Here is a 19,182-nt window from a genome sequence, read left to right as displayed (position 1 = left end):
CGATTGATTTTCGCGACGGGAAAAGTGATCTCGATAGTGATCACTTTCGCGACGAAAAAAAAATGATCGTGTGATTCAGGCTTTAGATTTTAATTTACCTAGAAATTTGGAGTATGCAAGAGTAGATTTAAATAAAAATACTTACAAAAATGGAAATTACATTTAACTAGTATTCAGAATGGGGTGCTCCTTTAACAATAGTATCTTAAGTTTAACACTAAATTTTGAGTCCTGAGTGAATGCTATCTATTTTAGATTCCCATACTGCAGGTGCAGATGCCACACCATAAGCCAATCTAATTAATTTAAATGGACCTGAGGGAGTCACAATGTTTTGTAGCTCTTTAGATGGCTCATCCATTTCTAAATGAATATATGCACTGTTCAAATCTAGCAGTGTATATTTCACTCAATTTCCTAGCTAAACAAATATTATATCAATTTTGGCAAAGGATATTGTGGTACAACTAATCTTGGGTTTAGCAATACCTTAAAATCTCCAAAAATTCTAACCTAAAAATTCTTGTCTCTTGACTATGTGATTATTGTCACTATTGGTGTAGCGAAGTGATTTTTTGCTAATTCTTTATCATTTAGCTTTTCCAAATGAAATCAGAAACCATTTGCACAATTTTTTTCTCAGCTTGGGGATGGTTAGCATTGGGTATTGGTCTTCCTCGCATGGATAGCGGGACAGCATTTTCATCAACAGTTATAAGTTCCCATACTACCTTTAAAACATCAACCTTAGATGTAAATACCACTGGATAATATACTGTTTACTCTTCACTCTGGTATAAGCATAACAATCTTGTGGGTTTTGCATGCATTTGCAGCTGTTCTCCAATCAAGTGGTAAAAGTCTTATCCAGTTTCCACTCAATACATTTGAATATTTGGTATTAGCAACATGAAAAGGTAGTATTGTGAATATTGTTGTTTAGGGTAATTTAGATTTATCTATTTGCTTCTTTTCAGTTGGTACACATTGCTGGAAGGAACACGCTGGTTGCAGCATATGTCTGGCCTACTTAGGGCAGCCATTGTTGCTGCTTCAGCTGTCGACAGAGAAGCAAGACCGGTTTTGGTACATTGCTCTGATGGATGGGACAGAACACCCCAAATTGTTGCTCTTGCTCAACTTCTCTTGGACCCATATTATCGAACCATGCAGGTAATTAAATTATTGTTCAATACATAATTTTGTAGTCATCATATTTGATGTCGATAATGGATATACATTTTTTGCCTAGTTTTAAAAAGTAGACCATAGTGTCAATTTCCTTTTGGCATTTGCTGTAAGAAATAGAGTTTGATTTAGTATTTTTTTAAAGTTTCAGTGATATGATCAGTAATTGTTTGTCACAGCAAAAAGTCTTAGGTGAAACATGTCAATATTTGAAAATACAAAATTTATCAAATTTATGTCTTTAACCTGATCTTCAGGATTAAATGGAATTTTTTTGTAAGCAGCTAATAAAATTCATGGGCTGAACTATTTTTTTGTGGACTGATTTCAATAAGTGTTGCTGATTGTAATAAATCAATCATCCAAAATCTTGAATCCATGTTCATGTTTCACTCATGAATGAGTCAGCCTGTTATTTTCTGCATAGAGCTCCTAATAATTTATTAAAATCTCCAGTGATGTGGGAGCAACAGTCTTTCTATTTTAAGTATTTCATGTCTTGTGAATCAAGAGCAAATGAAGATTGTAATTATTAATTATGCTTTTATAAGTTTAAGAAATGCACTGATGAGGCTTATTTTTGGTGCATTGAGGGAGAGATATCTTTTAAGCAATTGCTTATTGTCTTCTGCGTGGTTGTAATGATGGATATCAAAGGAGTCAAGCTGTGAAAGTCATTAGAAATATTGGTGAAAATTAAAGAGTTTGTATTTTTTTCTCAGGGTTTCCAAGTTTTGTGTGAGCGAGAGTGGTTAGACTTTGGCCACAAGTTTGCTGACCGTTGCGGCCATGCTGTGGGTTCGGATGATCCAAATGAGCGATGCCCAGTTTTCTTGCAGTGGCTTGATTGTGTTCATCAGTTACATTACCAGTTTCCTTGCAGTTTTGAATTTAGTCAGTCGTACCTGGTAAGGAAATATTGAAATATGTTTAATAATTGGTCAGATGTCAAGTTCACTGAATCTCTGCCTTATATCAAAGTATTATAGTGGTGGAATCACTAATTACAAAGGGAATTCAAGTGTATATTTGAATCCCTGGTGCATCTCTTGCTAGACATCGTAAAATTTTGCCTGATTTTTCAAAAATCGTCATCAGGTGCTATTATTAGGGTTATTGCAATTGAAAATTATATTAGTTATAAAAACTACGGTTTCAAAAGTTCAAATGAGTGTGTACATTGTTGGGCTAAATGGCTTGTAGAAGAAATTATTATAGTTGTAGAGCCCTTGCAAAATAGGGATGGGTCTCTTACACAAGTTTAAATGGTATTTCTTGTCAGGTCACTGGCCTGTGTTTTATTGACAGTCAACGTGTGTTGTGTAGTAATAAAAATTTAGACAATTGCACTTTGCAAAAAGTTTGTCAATCCATTAAGAGTGTAGTAGCCACATATGATAAAATTTTGCTCCATTTTCACTCAAGTATTGGCCACAAAATAATTCGCCGGGTTTTAAAGATCAAAGGCATATTCCTTCTGGCTCACTGCTGCATTCAACCTGGAGCTCAATAGTAACCCCTCTTTCACAAACTTTCTGATTACTAAGCTAGGAATTTTGCCTCCCTTCAACTTGGTTGATTAGCAGTCCTGTTCTTCCTGTCTTTGTACTGATATAGTGTGAAGTTAAAATTGTTTGTGTGAAACAGCTATTGTTTGTTACTCATGTTTCTGAAGGGTTAGATTTTTTAAAATTTTTTGCTGTTCATAGTAAATGAACTTCCTTGAGGTAGAGCCTGAGTTGATTGAGATATATTTGTTATTTACTACATTACTTGTGAACATTAAAAGCAAACTAATTAATTTTAAGTCTAGTGGCCAGCCAATGGAAACCATGCTAGTAAGACTGGAAGGTAAATCAATTGAGCAAGTTAGTACATGTAAATTTCTAGGTATAACTCTGAATTATAAAATGACTTGGGACGACCATATCAATTACATCAGCAGTAAATTAAATTCTACCTGCTACTTGCTGAGACAGCTTAGCCCCACAGTGGGAAAGACTACATTTCTAAGTTTATATTATGGGGACTTTTACCTAGGGATGAGTCGATACCACTTTTTTTCGATTCCGATTCCAATTTCGATTCCTTCAAATCGATTCCCGATTCTCGATTCCGATTCCATCGATTTATACTCCTTCTAACAGGTGGGATTTTGATTTATCTGTAGCATTGCTGTTATTAAAATTTAAGAATTGAATGGAATAAAATAACTAGGGATGGACGCATCCAGAATTTTTGGAGCCAGATCTTTCGAATCGGATATTTTCGAATCCAAATGCATTTTCAAATTCCTGCCATTAAACAAAGTCATTATTCAAGTTTATTGTGGGTACATACAATCAATGGAATGCTTTTTAGATTTTCATGCACATTTTAATATTTTTTATAAATTAAAAATTATTTTATGGGCTTTTAAGTTGTTTTTTAAAAACATCTTTACATACTCAGGGCCTTAACTGTTACGCTTGGGTTTGAAAATGAAAATAGAAAAAATCTTAGGATGAACCACTGACCAGTGGCATTGCGAGAGGACCCCCCAAAATATAAAAACACAATTACTTTCCTTCATAAAAGGAAACAAAATATTTAAAAATCATGAATTTACAAAAATGAAAAAAATGGATCTTTGAAAAATTAAGTTTTTTCTATTATGAAGGGCGTTAAAATTAGTTTGAAACCCTCTCCTTTGTACCCTGTTGTTTAAAAATTTTCACCCCTGGTTTTGGACCCCCCCTTAACAAAATTCCTGGCTACCCCCCTGCTATCGACTGAATTGAAATTTTCCTCACGCACGTTTCCCCCGAATTTTACTTTCTCATCGCATACGGACTTTTGTTTCATCCGAAAATGCTTCAGTATGGTGAGGTGGATTTAGCACATCCTCGCGATAATTTACGCCACAGTGCACGCACACGGCATTCATTAGTTATCCTTATCTCAATGGAAATTTTTATACACAATGAAAGATATTTTTATCGGTGTATCATTAAATTGAATTCCAACTGCGCAATTAGCAACACAATTAACAGAATTTAAAACGGCATTATCGTCACGTGCGACGAGGTGCTCAACCGCTCAGCATGAGGAAGGAGTGGGCAGCAAAAGCTCGTAAAGGAGAGGTGGAGGGGAAGGAGCAGTGGCGTAGCCAGGAATTTCAATCGGGGGGGGATCCAAAACCAGGGGGGGAAATTTTTGAAAAAACCGGGCACTAAATAATGGGTTTTAAACTAATTTTAACACTTTTTATAATCGAAAAACTTAATTTGTTAAAGAAAAATTTTGTAAATAACTGATTTTTCAATATTTTGTTTTCTTTTGTGAAGGACAATAACTGTGTTTTTATATTTCGGGGGGGTGGGGTCCGGACCCTCCCCATAGCTACGCCACTGGGAAGGAGCGCGTAAAGGAGAGGTGGAGAGGAAGGAGCATGCTTCCTCCGTATTTCAAACAACAAGGCTACAAATGAGGGAGTCGGACGAAGAAGTCAGATCTTGCTTCAGTGACGTCGTTGCCTTCAAAGCGAAGCCGGGCGCGCTACGTGATATATGTAGTTGGCGTTTCCAATCCGTCTCTAATTGTTTGAGGGGTTAATGCTGCGCTTGTTTCTTTGAAAATTATGCTGTATGGACAATGTTGCATATCAGTAAAGTGTAATTGTAGAATTGTAGATAGAAAACTGAGTGGCAATCAATTAGAGCTGAAAAATAAACAGAAATATCGTCAGGAATGCGTCTCGTTTGGTCTAATTCTTTTTTAAATCTCGTGCATATCATTTAATTGTCGAAGCTATCAAGATATCTTCGGGCCGGGAAAGTCACTCTCCTAGCATTTGTCGTCTAGAAACGGAGAATTGAAGCAGGTAGGCCAAAAAAGGTCAGTTGGTGAGACGAGTTAGGGATGAAACACGCTTCAATTGTTTTCGTGTGATTTGATATTTTCCTTAGAAGACAATGATTTTTGGTCCGTGTGATTTCGGATACGAAAAAAACAACAGAGGCACGGGCTGATGGATGGCCGAGGGTGGTTTTCTGAAATCTGCGACGTAGTTACTTTTGACGTGGTTATTATCCTACGGCGCTGAGATTCCTCCGATGATTGTTCAATCTCTTGGGAAGAGCCACACTATGTGCAAGTCGTATTTTGCCTTTTTTATTTTCTGGCTGAAAATCCTGGCCACGGCTGAAATTCTACTCGCAACCTCTGCGAGAGCTGTCAAACAAAACGGTTCACGAGTAGTACAAGAATCGCATGCGACGACGCATTTGGAGAGAGAATCGGAACTCTTTCCACCCTGATGGGGCGTTGCATTCACTGAAGCTATTATTTAAAATTTCGGATCCAGATCCGATGTCTTCCACGACTTTGGATCCGATGTATCCGATGAAGGGATCCGCGGGTATTTGGATCCGAGGTATCCGATCCGACCATCCTTAAAAATAACAATAGCCGCGGTGGCTACATTCTCGTTTGGCCGCGGTGGCTAAACAATAATGTAGCGTTCATTGCGTCCATACATACTAGAGCAGCCTGGCGGGTGCGTGGTGGCGGCCGAACGCAACCTGTCGAGTCCGCCCGGAGGCCACGGCGGCTTATGCCAAGCAAGTATCAACTTCCTTAAGGGTTGCATTGATGAAACTGGACTATACAAACACGAATGTGTATAATTTTTTTATTATTGACGCAGACGCGTGTTAGTCTAAGAAAGTTACGTATATAAAAAAAACCCGCTCTCAGCGCGTATTTATAAGAAACTTTTTTCACAGGAAAACTCGCTCTCTGCACGTTTTTACTATCATCAAACTTCAAATATCATTCGAAAATAAAAAAGTATATTTCGATATATTATACTTTAAATTTGGTGGTCCAGATGAATTCTCCGAATGTGATTCATAATCGCAATAATTTGATTTACCGTGACCAGCGGTTAATAAAAGAACGCAAAACGCATTCATTGCTTCCCTATCCCGAGGTTTCCAATTTTTTTTCTCTGAGAGTTGCTCATGAACACGTGCCATTTCAGAAACGTGCAATGAGAATAATTGCTAACAAAGGTTATAGGTCTCCCAGCAGACCAATCTTCAAGGAATTGCAAAGTCTACCGATTCCTTGTGTGTATATTTTATTTACTATTATGTTTGTAAAAAATAACTTTAATAATTTCATCATGAATAGTGTTTTTCATAATTACCCCACTAGGTCACAAAGTGACTTGCATTACAATTTTGTACGCACTAAGGTAGCTAAAATGGGCCCAAAGGAAATGGGCATCAAACTGTTTAACAAACTACCTGCATGTATAAAAAATGTGAACAACATCAATTTGTTTAAGTGTAAATTAAAAAGGCTATTACTGAACAATATGTATTACTCTGTTGACGATTACCTTAATAACGGCAGTTAAACCTTTGTATCTAGATTTTGAGAACAGATAATTATCCTCTTTGAATTGTATATATTCGTACTAATGATTTTGACGTGCTTATATCTTGTATATTTCACATGTACTTGGTCTTTGGGCAAATAAATAAAGAAATGGTGATAAATACAGATTGGTGTTAGTCTGTTTACACTAAATTTTCACTTGATAACTAATTTAAGCATCTTTCATTGCAGGTAAAACTAGCCCAGCATACATATTCTTGCTTGTTCGGAACTTTTTTATGTAATTCTGCTCAAGAGCGCTCTAATGACAGAGTGTGGGAGCGAACATTTTCTGTATGGCAGTTTTTAAAGACTGGTGGAGGAAGACAGCAACACTTCAGAAACTACTTGTATGTCCCAAGAGAGCAGGTAATTTGATATTATCCTTTGGTCTACCTCCTCCTGTGATTTTACTATTTTGTGAATTGTTACTGCAGAACCATCAAATCAGCTTTTAAGTTTTTGGTCACAGGAATGAGTCAGTTGGAGTTAATGTTGATCTTTCTCTGTGCAGGTGCTTTGGCCCTCGTGTAACGTTCGAGATCTTGTCCTTTGGTCAGAGGTATACCTTGGAGGAGGGATTGGATCCAGTAGTTCATTAATGGGACGAGATGGAGTCAGAGGTCCATCAGCTGAAATAAATAGGTCAAATCATACTGGGCCTCCAGCCCCTGGAAACTCTGCCCCAATATTAATGGGTGTCAGAGGAGCTCTGGAAGAGGCTGATGTGGACCCTGGAGTGGCAGAAAGCTCAAGTAACCTCCCAAAGACACGATCTTATGATGACTTAATTGCTGGCGTAGAAATGCAATCCCAACCTCCTCAGCAACAGAGGAGGTGTAGTGACCCAAGTATCCTCGATGGAGGGTGAGTTTTGTATTGATGGCATTGTGTTTTTAGGCATTAAAGCCTTTAAATTACCCTTATATTATTATATGAAAGTTCCTTTATTAAAAACTCCATAAAGATGTCAAATTGGGGTATCGATGCAATTTTTGGAAAAGGATACTTTAATCAACGATTTTTTTACCGACTTTACAAACCGATTTTTTGTCTATTTTACATAGCTGAGTGAAGCTGTTATTAACCATAATCTAGGAGTCCTAGTTATATTATTAAATTACACTGGTGTCTGGTATTCTAAAGATGCAGAGCATTAGATTTAAATGGATTAAATAAGTCACTGATGTGTAACAAATTATATATTTAATAATTTAAGGAACAATGGAATAATTTCAGTTACATTATATACTAAAGCATCAAAGAAATTAAATCCTAAGGCCTCAGTCACAGTGATAGTGATATTGGCCTATTACATCATGGAGAAATATGTGAACCTTCATGCAAGTCAGATTTTTTTAAAAAGTTTCTTTTTCATGGCATTGATATCATGTATCATTGGTTCTCTGGCCATTTATAATTTTCTAGTGCCATTATCTTGCACCAAAATTTTTAAATGTTCTGCAATTTTCCTTTTGTAGGTTGCTTTGATGGCCAAAATGTCCTCTGCTATGTTACATCCCATTGAATGTCATTATTGGTAGTGTTGAACATTTTGTAAGCATAAATACAGGGAAGCACAACACTATAGAGATAAAGAAATCATTGGGGTATAATGACAAGATGTAAATTATTTGAGGGTTAAAGCGAGGCTTTTCGTTATTTGCTCTACTGTAATTGGTACTCTGGCTCTGTTGATGGGAATAGATTCTTACTAACATTTTAACTAGGATAAGCTGGTCCTGGTTGTCCATCCATTAGTTAGCCTTCTCTTCTTAATTGAGATTGGGCAATAGTCCATGTGTGGTTCGTGATAATTCTCAAGTTTTGCCCATGTGAAAGCAGCTGGAACTGGGTGCATGGGAAAGGTTGAATTATCCAAATGCAAGAATAATCTTTTGTGCTAAATCTTCCTTTTAATACTGGCCACTCCAAGCTGAGATGCCATCTGAATTTAAAAATTATGAAGTTTTTATTGTTCATTTCAATTAACTTGTATACGTACGTCTTTTTCAAATTAATTTAGATTAGAGTTTGTGAATGTAATATTTAATATCAAACTACTTTATTAACACATTCAATGCGGGCCTGGTTTTCATGGAAGTCGTCTGAATCGGCCGATAAAATATGAAAGAAAAATAGAGGTTTTCGTGCCATAACTTCCGTTCAAATACTGCTATTTACAAACGGCGCACACGGATTGAAAGAGGGAAGCTTGCTGAAGGCCATGTACATGATCGAAAGACTCGGAAGTGGATATTAGTTACGTATGGACTGCAGTGGCGGATACAGAAAAAACTCAAGGGGGGGGCGCAACATATCTTGAGTTGTCTTTACTTATATCGTAATAAAAGATGATCAAGTCACAGGCAAAGTATATGAAAATTTATTTAAAGTGATTATAAACATGTAAAAGACAATGCCATCTTATGATATAAAAAAGTTATAATTGTGGTTTTGCAATGTTCGGCAATATAGGCGGACCCGCAAGGGGGGGGCGCGCGCCCCCTGCGCCCCCCATCTGTATCCGCCACTGGTATGGAGGCGGAGAAAGACTGTCCAACCGACAGAGCACGTCAATTGACGTGCTCCGCGCTGAATGTGTTAATGGAGTTTTATAAATAGTTATCAAATTTAGTTTATCTTAAATTTGCCTTAACATTTATTTAGTGGAACATTACATTTTTTCCTTAGAAGCAGTGCACGCAAGTCAGATAAATGCCGTGTTTGTCTGTATTACATATTGTTTTTTGATAAAACTGTGAGGTCATTTTAAATGTGTTTTCCATTTCTCTTGCAGGAAGTACAACTCTCTCAAAAATGGGGAAGATGTTGGAAGTGAGCCTGTGGACTGTGATGCAGAAGGGAGAGAGGATACTTCCAAAGCCATATGTACCAATGATACGTCTCCACTGCTCTGTAAACTATCAGATGAGAAAGTGAATACGATTGGAGATGCCAAGGAATTGGAGGTTAAGGTAGTGGAGAATGGTGAAACATCAATGGGTCCTGGGTGTACTGACCCTCACCCTGTGCCTCCAGAACCTCCCCCAAGCCTCTCAGTGGAAGGCTCAACAGACACACTGGTGGCTGCTGAAGGAGCCATTGCAGAAACTTCCGTAGAAGCAGCCCCACCTCTGCCACCACCTCCGCCAGCAGAAGACCATCGAGTGATGTGGAGTACCGAGTCAGCAATGCCATGCCGAGCATGTGCCAGTAGGCGTAGACAGCCTGCAACAGCTGAGACTAGGCTAGGGAATTGTGAAAGGACCTCCCCGTTACCCCACACGACCCCCACTCTTGTAGCCAGTGGTTCCACCTCTCGTTATTCCACTCCGCCCTTTTATTCAAGAACCCCCAGTTCAGGATATCCTGCCACCCCTGATGAAGATGGGGGGACGGTGGAAGCTGTTGTACCTCCGGAAGGAGAATTCTATGAATCGCCAGAGCTTGACTTGGATGGTTTGGCACCAGTCAGAAGTGATCTTCAAGGGAGGCTTCGGCAGATATTCATGGAATTTACGGTTAGTTGACTTTTCTTCTTTATTCATGTTGATCATAGCTCTTATTTAGCATGGTGCAGAGCTCAGCTATTCACTGTAATTTGTGAGTGTTTTTAGAATACAAGTGAAAATATTTTTGTTCTGATGTATTATTGGATGAAATTATTTTCTTCATTATCACATAAAATTTGCCGTTTAGCTCCATGTTCTCACTGTACCACTATTGACGTGCATTTTGGAGTAAGGATTTCAGTATCATTGGATTACACAAAATGAATCACCAACTCGATGCACAAAGGTTAAGAAAAGACTCCGCTGTTTCACAAAATAAAATATATTTGCGACCGGTTTCGATACAGCGTATCATCATCTGGCAATTACAAGTATCAGTGCATAGAATTTATACCCTTGAAGGCGTTAGAGGGTCTTCAAGGGTATAAATTAGTGATGGGTCGATTCCAAAATTTTATCGATTCCGATCCCGATTCCGATTCTGACATTTCGATTCCGATTCTACCGATACCGATTCCATCGATTCTGATGCCATAGGCTCCAAGAAAAATATCACTTAATTCCAGGCAACAAGAAAACCACTTTTTAAAATATTACTCTGTGAAAGAGTCAGTCAAACAAAAGCATCTTTCATATCATCACTATGTAATTAAAATATAATAGCTAAATTTCAAAACAGAATATAGGTACCTGAAAAGTGATGTTACATGATAGGTATTACTTTAGAGTATTAGCACTCATGTTTAAATTTAAAATAAAAGTATCTCCTTTAATATCTATCTTTTATTGATAATATCTTATCATTATCAATAATGTCTCACAAATTTAGTCTCCTTTTACAGACTTTAAATTTTTGCTCAGAAAGCAAAGCATCTTCACTCTGTCAGCTGACAGAGTTAAGATGCTTTGCTTTCTAGGATATCCTAGGATATCCAAGGATAAAGCCTGTTGCATTTTACATCACATACTTTTCCTGCAGAACTAAATGTCTTTCGCTGAACACAGTGGATGGCGGTATGGCAAGAAACCTCTTCGCTAATACTTTCAGCCTTGGGTAGGAGATATAAGTCTTTCGGTATTTCCCAGGGAAGGAATTTGGTGGTGCATTCATCTATGATAAATAAGCTTCCACTTCAGCTTCAACAGTGTTTGCTATGGTGACTTTGGGTACTTTCCAAATGCATCACTGTATCTTGCAAGATACTATATACCTGTCACAGGCTCCCTAGTCTGCATTTGCTCCTTTGGAATATAAAAGGGATTTCCAAGTAGCACTTTTTGATCTCGAGTCGAGTTGAAAATTACTCGCAAGTATCAAGTCGAGTATGATAATTTCTGAACCAGGCAATACAGCAATGCATACTACAATTCCGCGCGACTCACCTCAGCGAAGGTGGAAAGGGAAAAAGGGTATCAGTTGTTGCCTTTCGTGGAAACTGTTCATTTTTCTCTCTCTTAAGCATGGTGACTTAATTTCTTCACTTTACTTCAATACCCGAGCCATATTTCTTATGCGTGGGATGGTTCCGAAAAATATCCAATCCTTAGTATTTTCTTTCGAGTAATGCGCTAAATGGCCAAGTCGATCTATACATAATCCTTTTTAACATCCTCATTTTAGTGTTTTAAGTCAATTAAGACGATTATCCATGCTTTACATGACGATTTTCAAGACTAATGTTTTAAAAAACTTGAAAAATCGGCCTCAGTTACCGAGCCTCAGAGGTCCGCGGCGTGTAGGTCAGCCTTGACGCACGATTGAAAAATCGCTCTTATTTCCTTCGTCGCAAACTTTCTTTTCAAGATTTCTACTTAGTAATCTTTAGAAATCTCTACTTTATATTGTGGTTCAAATTTTCCGAGTTATATTTTTCGTAAACGAAAGATAATGTCTACTTTATGTCAAATTTCACGTGAAAAACGGGTCGGCCATTTTGCGTTGTAAAACCAGACAGATGAGAGCCAAAATCTTCAAAAGTCATTGAAAATACAAGAAAAGCACCATGTCAAAGGAATATTGCGTTTTTTTATCCCATTTAACTCATCCAACGCAAAACCACCTGGATAAATTCAAAGATTTTTTGAGGAAAAACGATATGTCGCGTGGCATTGAAAAATTGGTCATGTTTGGGCCACTGTATCTCACTAAAGGGTCGTATTTATGTCAAACGGCATATAAATCTATATCTGGTAATAATTTATGAGTATTTACGCTAAGTTTCAAGTCTCTATCCCCAAAAAGGTCATTTTGGACTTTATTCCAGCTTTTTCCGATTTCGGACCAGTGCGCGCCAGGTAGGAAGACGATCGGCCGCCGCGGCTGCCGTAAAGGTATTCGGCGCCCATGTCGACAACTAGTGTATTCGGCAAGCTGAAACTATCAGGCCAAGGCATTAGGATGACTTATCGGCTTTAAAAACTGCATTATAACACGAGTTTCATGATAGCACTTCCTGACGGCAGATCGCTAGGCCTACTATACTCGAAAGCTCATAACCTTAACTACTCGACTCGACATTCGTAATGCTACTCGAAACGCTCGAGTCGAGTACCAACTACTCGACTCGACTTGAATTTTCGAGTACTCGCACATCCCAGGAAGATATGTGTTTTATTATCACGATTACGAGGCGCGAAAATTCAAATGAATTTTGGAAACGTGGTCGTATATTTTGTGGTTTGAAGTACTACTGGAATCGGAATCGATTTTTCACCTTGGCAAGTACTCGTTTTCGATTCCGGTTCTTGGCCGAGAATCGAGGAATCGAAGAATCGAGGAATCGAACCGACCCATCACTAGTATAAATTCTATGTACTGATACTTGTTATTGTCAGATGATGATACGCTGTATCGAAACCGGTCGCAAATATATTTTATTTTGTGAAACAGCGAAGTCTTTTCTTAAGCTTTGTGCATCATGAAGGAGTTTCACCATGTTACGCCAACCACCATCGCATTAATCACCAACTCACCTAAAAAGGTGTCCCTTCTCTGCAAAACCAAGTAACAAAAGGAAAATACAGAAAAGAATTTTTAAAAAATACTGATGTTTATTGTAGTTTATTGTTCATGAACATTTTGCAGACGTTGTGTGAAATAAAGTTTCTGCAGAAGAAAACGGTGGAAGTTGGTAGAATGATCCTGTCTTGGAAGAATTTTTCTTTCATTTAATGTAATATCATCATTACCTGCAACAAAAAGTCTGCTAAGCCTGCATAATAATGTCGTTAGCATTGCCGTTGCTTCATAAAAAGTTCTATTGAGAGTGTGTAATGGTTTGGAGTAATGTAAGAAAAGATATTAACTGGATACTTACTATATTAACTTCCACGGCTTCGGGTTTTACACTGCAGGTTTCACTTGTAATTATGAAGAGAATGCTTTCACACTCTAAATCAGCATTACAAACCTTCTGATTGCATCGTACCTTCAGTGATGGATTGAGAATTGAGAGCTGAGATACTACACTTTAGGCTTAACCATAGGCCCATAAGTTGGCCAAATCACCCGAACAAAGCTCTTCTAACTCATCATGTTCTGCATTCCTCAGGTGCTTCTGCTATAATGGTTTGCCTTCTTGCAGTATGTTAGACCTAATCTTCTCTTTGTTTTTCAAAATTGTAATAGCGAAGAGGTTGATAAATTATATCTCCTGGCTACTTGACTTTTTGACAATACGCCACTATTGTATTGCTTTAATATTTTCATTTTCTTGCTTAGACTTGCGTTCTTTGGCCATGTTGTTCACCTTTAAAAATGCTCTCTACTCACACAACTCACAGACGTGCGAATATACTGTCGACTGCTTTCCACTGCCCGAAGAATAAATTAAGATCGAGCATCCGCATATGTTAATGCCACAATAGTTTCGCCAAAATGAACTACAGTGGAACCTCGTTAAAGCGAGTACGGGCTATAGCGACACACCCGCTATTACGAGAGATAGCCGATGCACCGTCAATTGACCCCATAATAAGCGTGTTAAAAAATTCGTTTTTACGAGACCCTTTCGGTGTTGGCTCTCGCCATAGCGAGGGTTTAACCGCCGGAAGACTTTCATGAAGACTCCTTAACCTCTGTAATTGCTAGCGATCTGTTAGAAATGAAGTTAATGGAGTGCTCAGTCTCAAATTTATGTGTTAAACTGTCGTTCGATAAATATAATGATTGACGAAACAATGCTCTGCATGATTTTTATTCAGTGCGGCGCTTATAAATTGTTTGAATAGTTAGTCGTTATTTGAGTAAGGACATTTAGTGATGGAAAGAAACATCGCCTTTCGTCTGGATTTATGCTTACGTTTATCGGATAGATGTTTATCTGTCGCCACACCACTCCTGTTCCTGTATATCTGTTTGTAACAGGTATATTGGCTATTATTTGCTCCACCTCCGGTAAAGCGACAATTCGATATAGCGAGTGTTTATTAGAGCACCGTGGGGTGTCGTTATATCGAGGTTTCACTGTACATATTTATCAAACAACAGTTTGCCATATGAAACTGAGCGCTGCATGTTAACTTCATTTCTAACAAAATACCGGCAATTACAGAGATTAGGGACTCTTGGTGTAGGACTTCCGGTATTGAAAACTCATGCTTGCTAGTTATGAAAACTCTTGCAACAACAAAAGGGCCTCGTAAAAATAGATTTCTTTACATGCTAATCATACAGTCAATTGAAGGTGCAACTGCTACCTCCAGTAATGGTGAGGGTCTCGCAATAGCTCTTACTCGCTCTAATGCAGTTCCACTGAATCCTACCAGTGATTCGTGCTCATCACAGAATAGCCATTGGCCCCAAAAAATTCCTATAGTCCTTGGATAGATCCTTGGTGCATATTCAATGTTTCTTGTAAAATTCCTAAGTAGCCAAGGAAAGTGTCATGGCTCAACATCACATTCACCGAGTGGGAACATGGTGTAGCTACTCCATAACTTCTCTTTTGAGTGATATGGATGGTAAAATAACCGACAATATATTGGAAGGGTAGACTTACCATGACGAAGGGGTTAAATGAACTCTCAGCAGATAGGGAATAATAGTCATTCCCTGTAACTCCCCTTAATGCCCTTCTCTATTTCAGCAACACCTGATGAGCATGCACAAATTGTCATGTTAAGGAATTTAAACGTAGACCACTCCATTAGCCTCAAAATAATTAATTTAATATAAAATTCTATGGCACAGCATTTTGATTTGGACACTACATATTTATATCCCATTTCTTGCATCAAACTTCTTAACTATCTTTTTTTCTGATGGGACTGCTACCTAGGTTTTTAATTTTGCATCATGGAAAAATTGATTACATATCTAATTTCTTTTACCATACGTTAACATACCACTTCTGTCAGCATTATGACTTTACTTTGTTCCAATAAAAACTTCGTAATAACAGTGTTCATATTAAAGATTCGACTGTAAATGTATGTTTGTTTGCTATTGATTTAAACCATATTGGTCATGTAAAACCATTTGGAAATTACTAAATTTTGGTCTGAGAGGGTATAGAAAGGTCATGCAATTTGCTTAATTCTTTTAAGTTAATCACAGTTCTGACCCTCAGGTGCATGACCAAGCTATTTGGTCACCTTTTTTATGGGAGTCTTTGGTGATATTTAAGAGAGAGACTGGTTACAACCATCTCCTACTCATACAATTAATATGGTAGACTGGTCAGATGGCATGTTTATTTACAGTAGAATTCTATTTTGATTTTTTTTTGCGATTACCAAAATTTAGCCTTCATTGATTTCAATTCAAAGATGGAAATACTTCCTGTCGCCATCCATATGCAAAATAACTGCAAAAAATGGTTTATTTAAAATTAATTTTTATCTAAAAATCGTTTTTAGTAATTTATTTTCAAAAATAAATATTATTTAATTGTGCTTATAATATGATATCATGGAGATACCTAGACTTCAAATCAGTATTATAAATGTCTAAATTGTGTAGGCTTGCATTTGTATTTGAGTATTCTAGCATTGATTAAATTTTTGCGAAGTAATGTGATGAAGATGAACTGACTATAGATTTGGATTTAGCATGCCTGATATGGTTAAATTTACTACCTACTGTTATCTTATTGCAGTTAGAAAAGTTTACTGTTTGTTGTAATAAATCCTATCAAAAGTAAACAATACATAAATGAGTCATGAGGACATTTTTGTGTCCCTCATGCTAATCATAGATACATATTTTCAGAGATATGAAGTGAAACACTTTGCACATAAAAATTATTAAACTACATGTTTCGCTGCACTGCAGCATTATCAAGACTAATCCATCCAATCATATTTTCAGAAATGTTTACTCGAGAGTTGTGTGTCTTCCTAAAATTTTGATTGTCTACTTCCAGAGTTAGTACTTTTTTTAGTTTTTCATGAAATGTACCTATAAAGTTTTTACAGTCCTGATCTGGCTTAGAATTGTTTATGATTATTGCATTTTTGAGTGGTTTTCAAAAATACTAGGATTCCCTACTAATTTTTTTATTAGCTTTAAAAATTAGTCTCTTCCAGAAGAATGGAAGTGCATCATTTTCATTCCTATATATCTAAGGTTAAATTTAGAGTGCCATAATATGTCTCTTACTGAAGTTTTTTAATTGCTTATATGTGAACTAGTCTATGGTTACCTTTTATATTACTGAATGTACTAATTGCAACTTTTTCTTCCTCATTACCTGTAATATCATGTAAAGAACAAAGTCGAGTCACTCCAGAGAGAATTACAGACTACAAGGCGAGCTCTCATACAGCAAGTTTGTCATCATTGTAATCATGGGCCAGCTGAGAAGCACGATGATACGGTAAGCCAGTAAAATGTATTTCAGTACAGTGTGTCCTCGTTTAACGTCGTCCCGTTTAACGTTGTTTCACGATAACGTTGTCCAAAAATTGAAACCCTTCATCATTTAACGTCGTTATTGCTTCGCGATAACGTTGTTCAAATTATGCGCGACGAAAAAAAAAATGAATGGCGAATAGGACGCAAGCGCATCTGATGTATATTAAATATTACTATATTATTGCGATTGAAAATTTTCGTTCGACAGAAAAGGTTGGCGTGGGTAGCGTATGTTAAATATGCATCTGAGCGAATAATTATCGCCTCATTTACCCATTATCCGTATATTTTTCTGTTTCCAACCTAAAAAAATGTCCACGAAGAGGAGTGTCTATCCTGGTGGTTCTTCAGACGTGAAGAAAAAACGGCGATATTAGAACAAAAACTTGATTTTATTATAAGAATTGACGAAGGTGCAACTGTTGGAGAGATCGGTCTAGTTTTAGGTTTTCGGGTCGAGTTTTTACAATTAAAATTTCTTCTGTTACTGAAAATATCGATGTTTCGCCATTAAAATACTATCTTAATTTAGTTTGTATATTTCATTTAATAATGCCTTATTCCCAACCTTTTATCTTTGCGCTGTGCATGAATCGTTATCATGCTGAAGTGAATAATCGGTACTGAGAGTTTCTTGCGATTTCCGCCGGGTTAAAGAATTCATCTCATCACGAAATGTGACTTGCACTTCATTCTCGTGCTCCCGAGGGTCAGATTTTTTTTCATTTTGGCCAGGTTCAGGTGTCTCCCTATTGGTCACGAAGTCTGCTTAAAAGTTACGGCTCCGATAATGGGCCTCCTTGGATTCTTACCCGGGAAATTCTGGATTCTTTACGAAGAAATCGATTGTTAGGAACCAATCTAAATTTTTTACATTGTTTCTTATGGGAAACACTGCATCATTTAACGTTGTTTCGCTTAACGTCGTGTTTTTCAGGAACGAATCAACAACGTTAAACGAGGACTCACTGTATTTTCGTATTTAAATTCCCATTATTTTTGTAACTCATCTTGTATTTAAGAATATTTCATTTGATGGTCGAAACTTATGGCCTTGCCTCCCCATCTTTTCTAGGGTTCTTTGCCTGAGTCAGTGTGTAGTGGTGGCATTGGTGACAGAGTTGCTTCATCATCAGAGGTGTCTTGGGAAGCAGTTGAAGAACGTGAAGTAGGACCCACACTTTGGGTACCTGACCATGCTGTACAACGGTGTACAGGCTGTGACAATCAGTTTTGGCTGGGACGGCGGAAGCACCATTGCCGGTATGTTTTTACTGTTTTACATTGTCAAGGTCTGTCTTATACTTTTGACACTAATACCTCTTTTTTATGTGAAATATTTGGGTACTCTACCACCTCCAAATTTTTCCCTCGTGGTTACTACCTGCAATACATCTGCTAAGGAGACCTCTAGCCTTGGGGCATCTATCATCTGACACTCCATTATTTGATATAGTAAAATTTCACGATGTTTAACTACTGACTTTAACTTTCAGCATTATGCAAACAAGTAACTTAATGAAATGCATGGTTTTTCTTGCATGTGTACAAATTGAAAAAAATAAATTACTGCAGGCAACCCGCACACATTAATTAAAGCATCCCTGGAGAAAATTTCTTGCTACATGCCTAGGGGGAAGGGAGTGGGGAGAGTTGGGTGTTGGACAATAGGGCAGGGTATGATGGGGTGTTAACAGCCGCAGAAAAGTTAAGAGTAGAAGTGGTAAGTAATGAGGAAGTGCTAAGTAGAGTGAGAGAAAATAGAAGTCTTTAAAAACCATAAGGAGAAGACAGGACTACTTGGTTGGGCACATTATGAGACATGATGGCCTGATGAAAACAAGTAGTAGAAGGACAGGTGGAAGGGAAGAAGGATAAGGTATGGCCTCAAATGAGTTACATAGGACAGGTTATAAAGGATGTAAAAGAGAAGAAATACGTCAATATGAAAAGTCTATCGGGAAAGAGAGAGGAGTAGAGAGCTGCATCAAACCAATCTTAGGATTGTTGACTTAAGATGATGAGATAGGGTGGGGCAAAGAATTCTAGATTTTAAGAAAGCTTTCGCTATGTCAACTCACAACAAACTTTTATACAAATTACAGTCATGCAGATGAAACGAAACAGTAGTTAACTGGATGCGCAACTTTCTTAGTGATCGTTAACAAAAAGTAGTTTCTGACGGAATTAGCTCTGATG

General features: G+C 37.5%; 1 protein-coding gene across 2 annotated transcripts in view; it reads left to right on the top strand.

Annotated features, from left to right (window-relative positions):
• The window catches only part of LOC124155933 (myotubularin-related protein 3), a 38,119-nt gene that overhangs the window by 8,055 nt on the left and 10,882 nt on the right, over positions 1-19,182 (top strand). For both annotated transcript variants that reach the window (XM_046530160.1, XM_046530162.1), the window contains exons 7-13: positions 978-1,173; positions 1,911-2,096; positions 6,805-6,981; positions 7,127-7,479; positions 9,413-10,136; positions 16,838-16,945; positions 18,059-18,246. In XM_046530160.1, coding sequence (XP_046386116.1) covers positions 978-1,173; positions 1,911-2,096; positions 6,805-6,981; positions 7,127-7,479; positions 9,413-10,136; positions 16,838-16,945; positions 18,059-18,246 — 1,932 coding nt within the window. The remainder of the gene's footprint in view (positions 1-977; positions 1,174-1,910; positions 2,097-6,804; positions 6,982-7,126; positions 7,480-9,412; positions 10,137-16,837; positions 16,946-18,058; positions 18,247-19,182) is intronic.

This window comes from Ischnura elegans, chromosome 3 (assembly GCF_921293095.1).
Source record: "Ischnura elegans chromosome 3, ioIscEleg1.1, whole genome shotgun sequence".
Lineage (NCBI taxonomy): Eukaryota > Metazoa > Arthropoda > Insecta > Odonata > Coenagrionidae > Ischnura > Ischnura elegans.
This window is presented reverse-complemented; position numbering and strand designations above follow the sequence as displayed.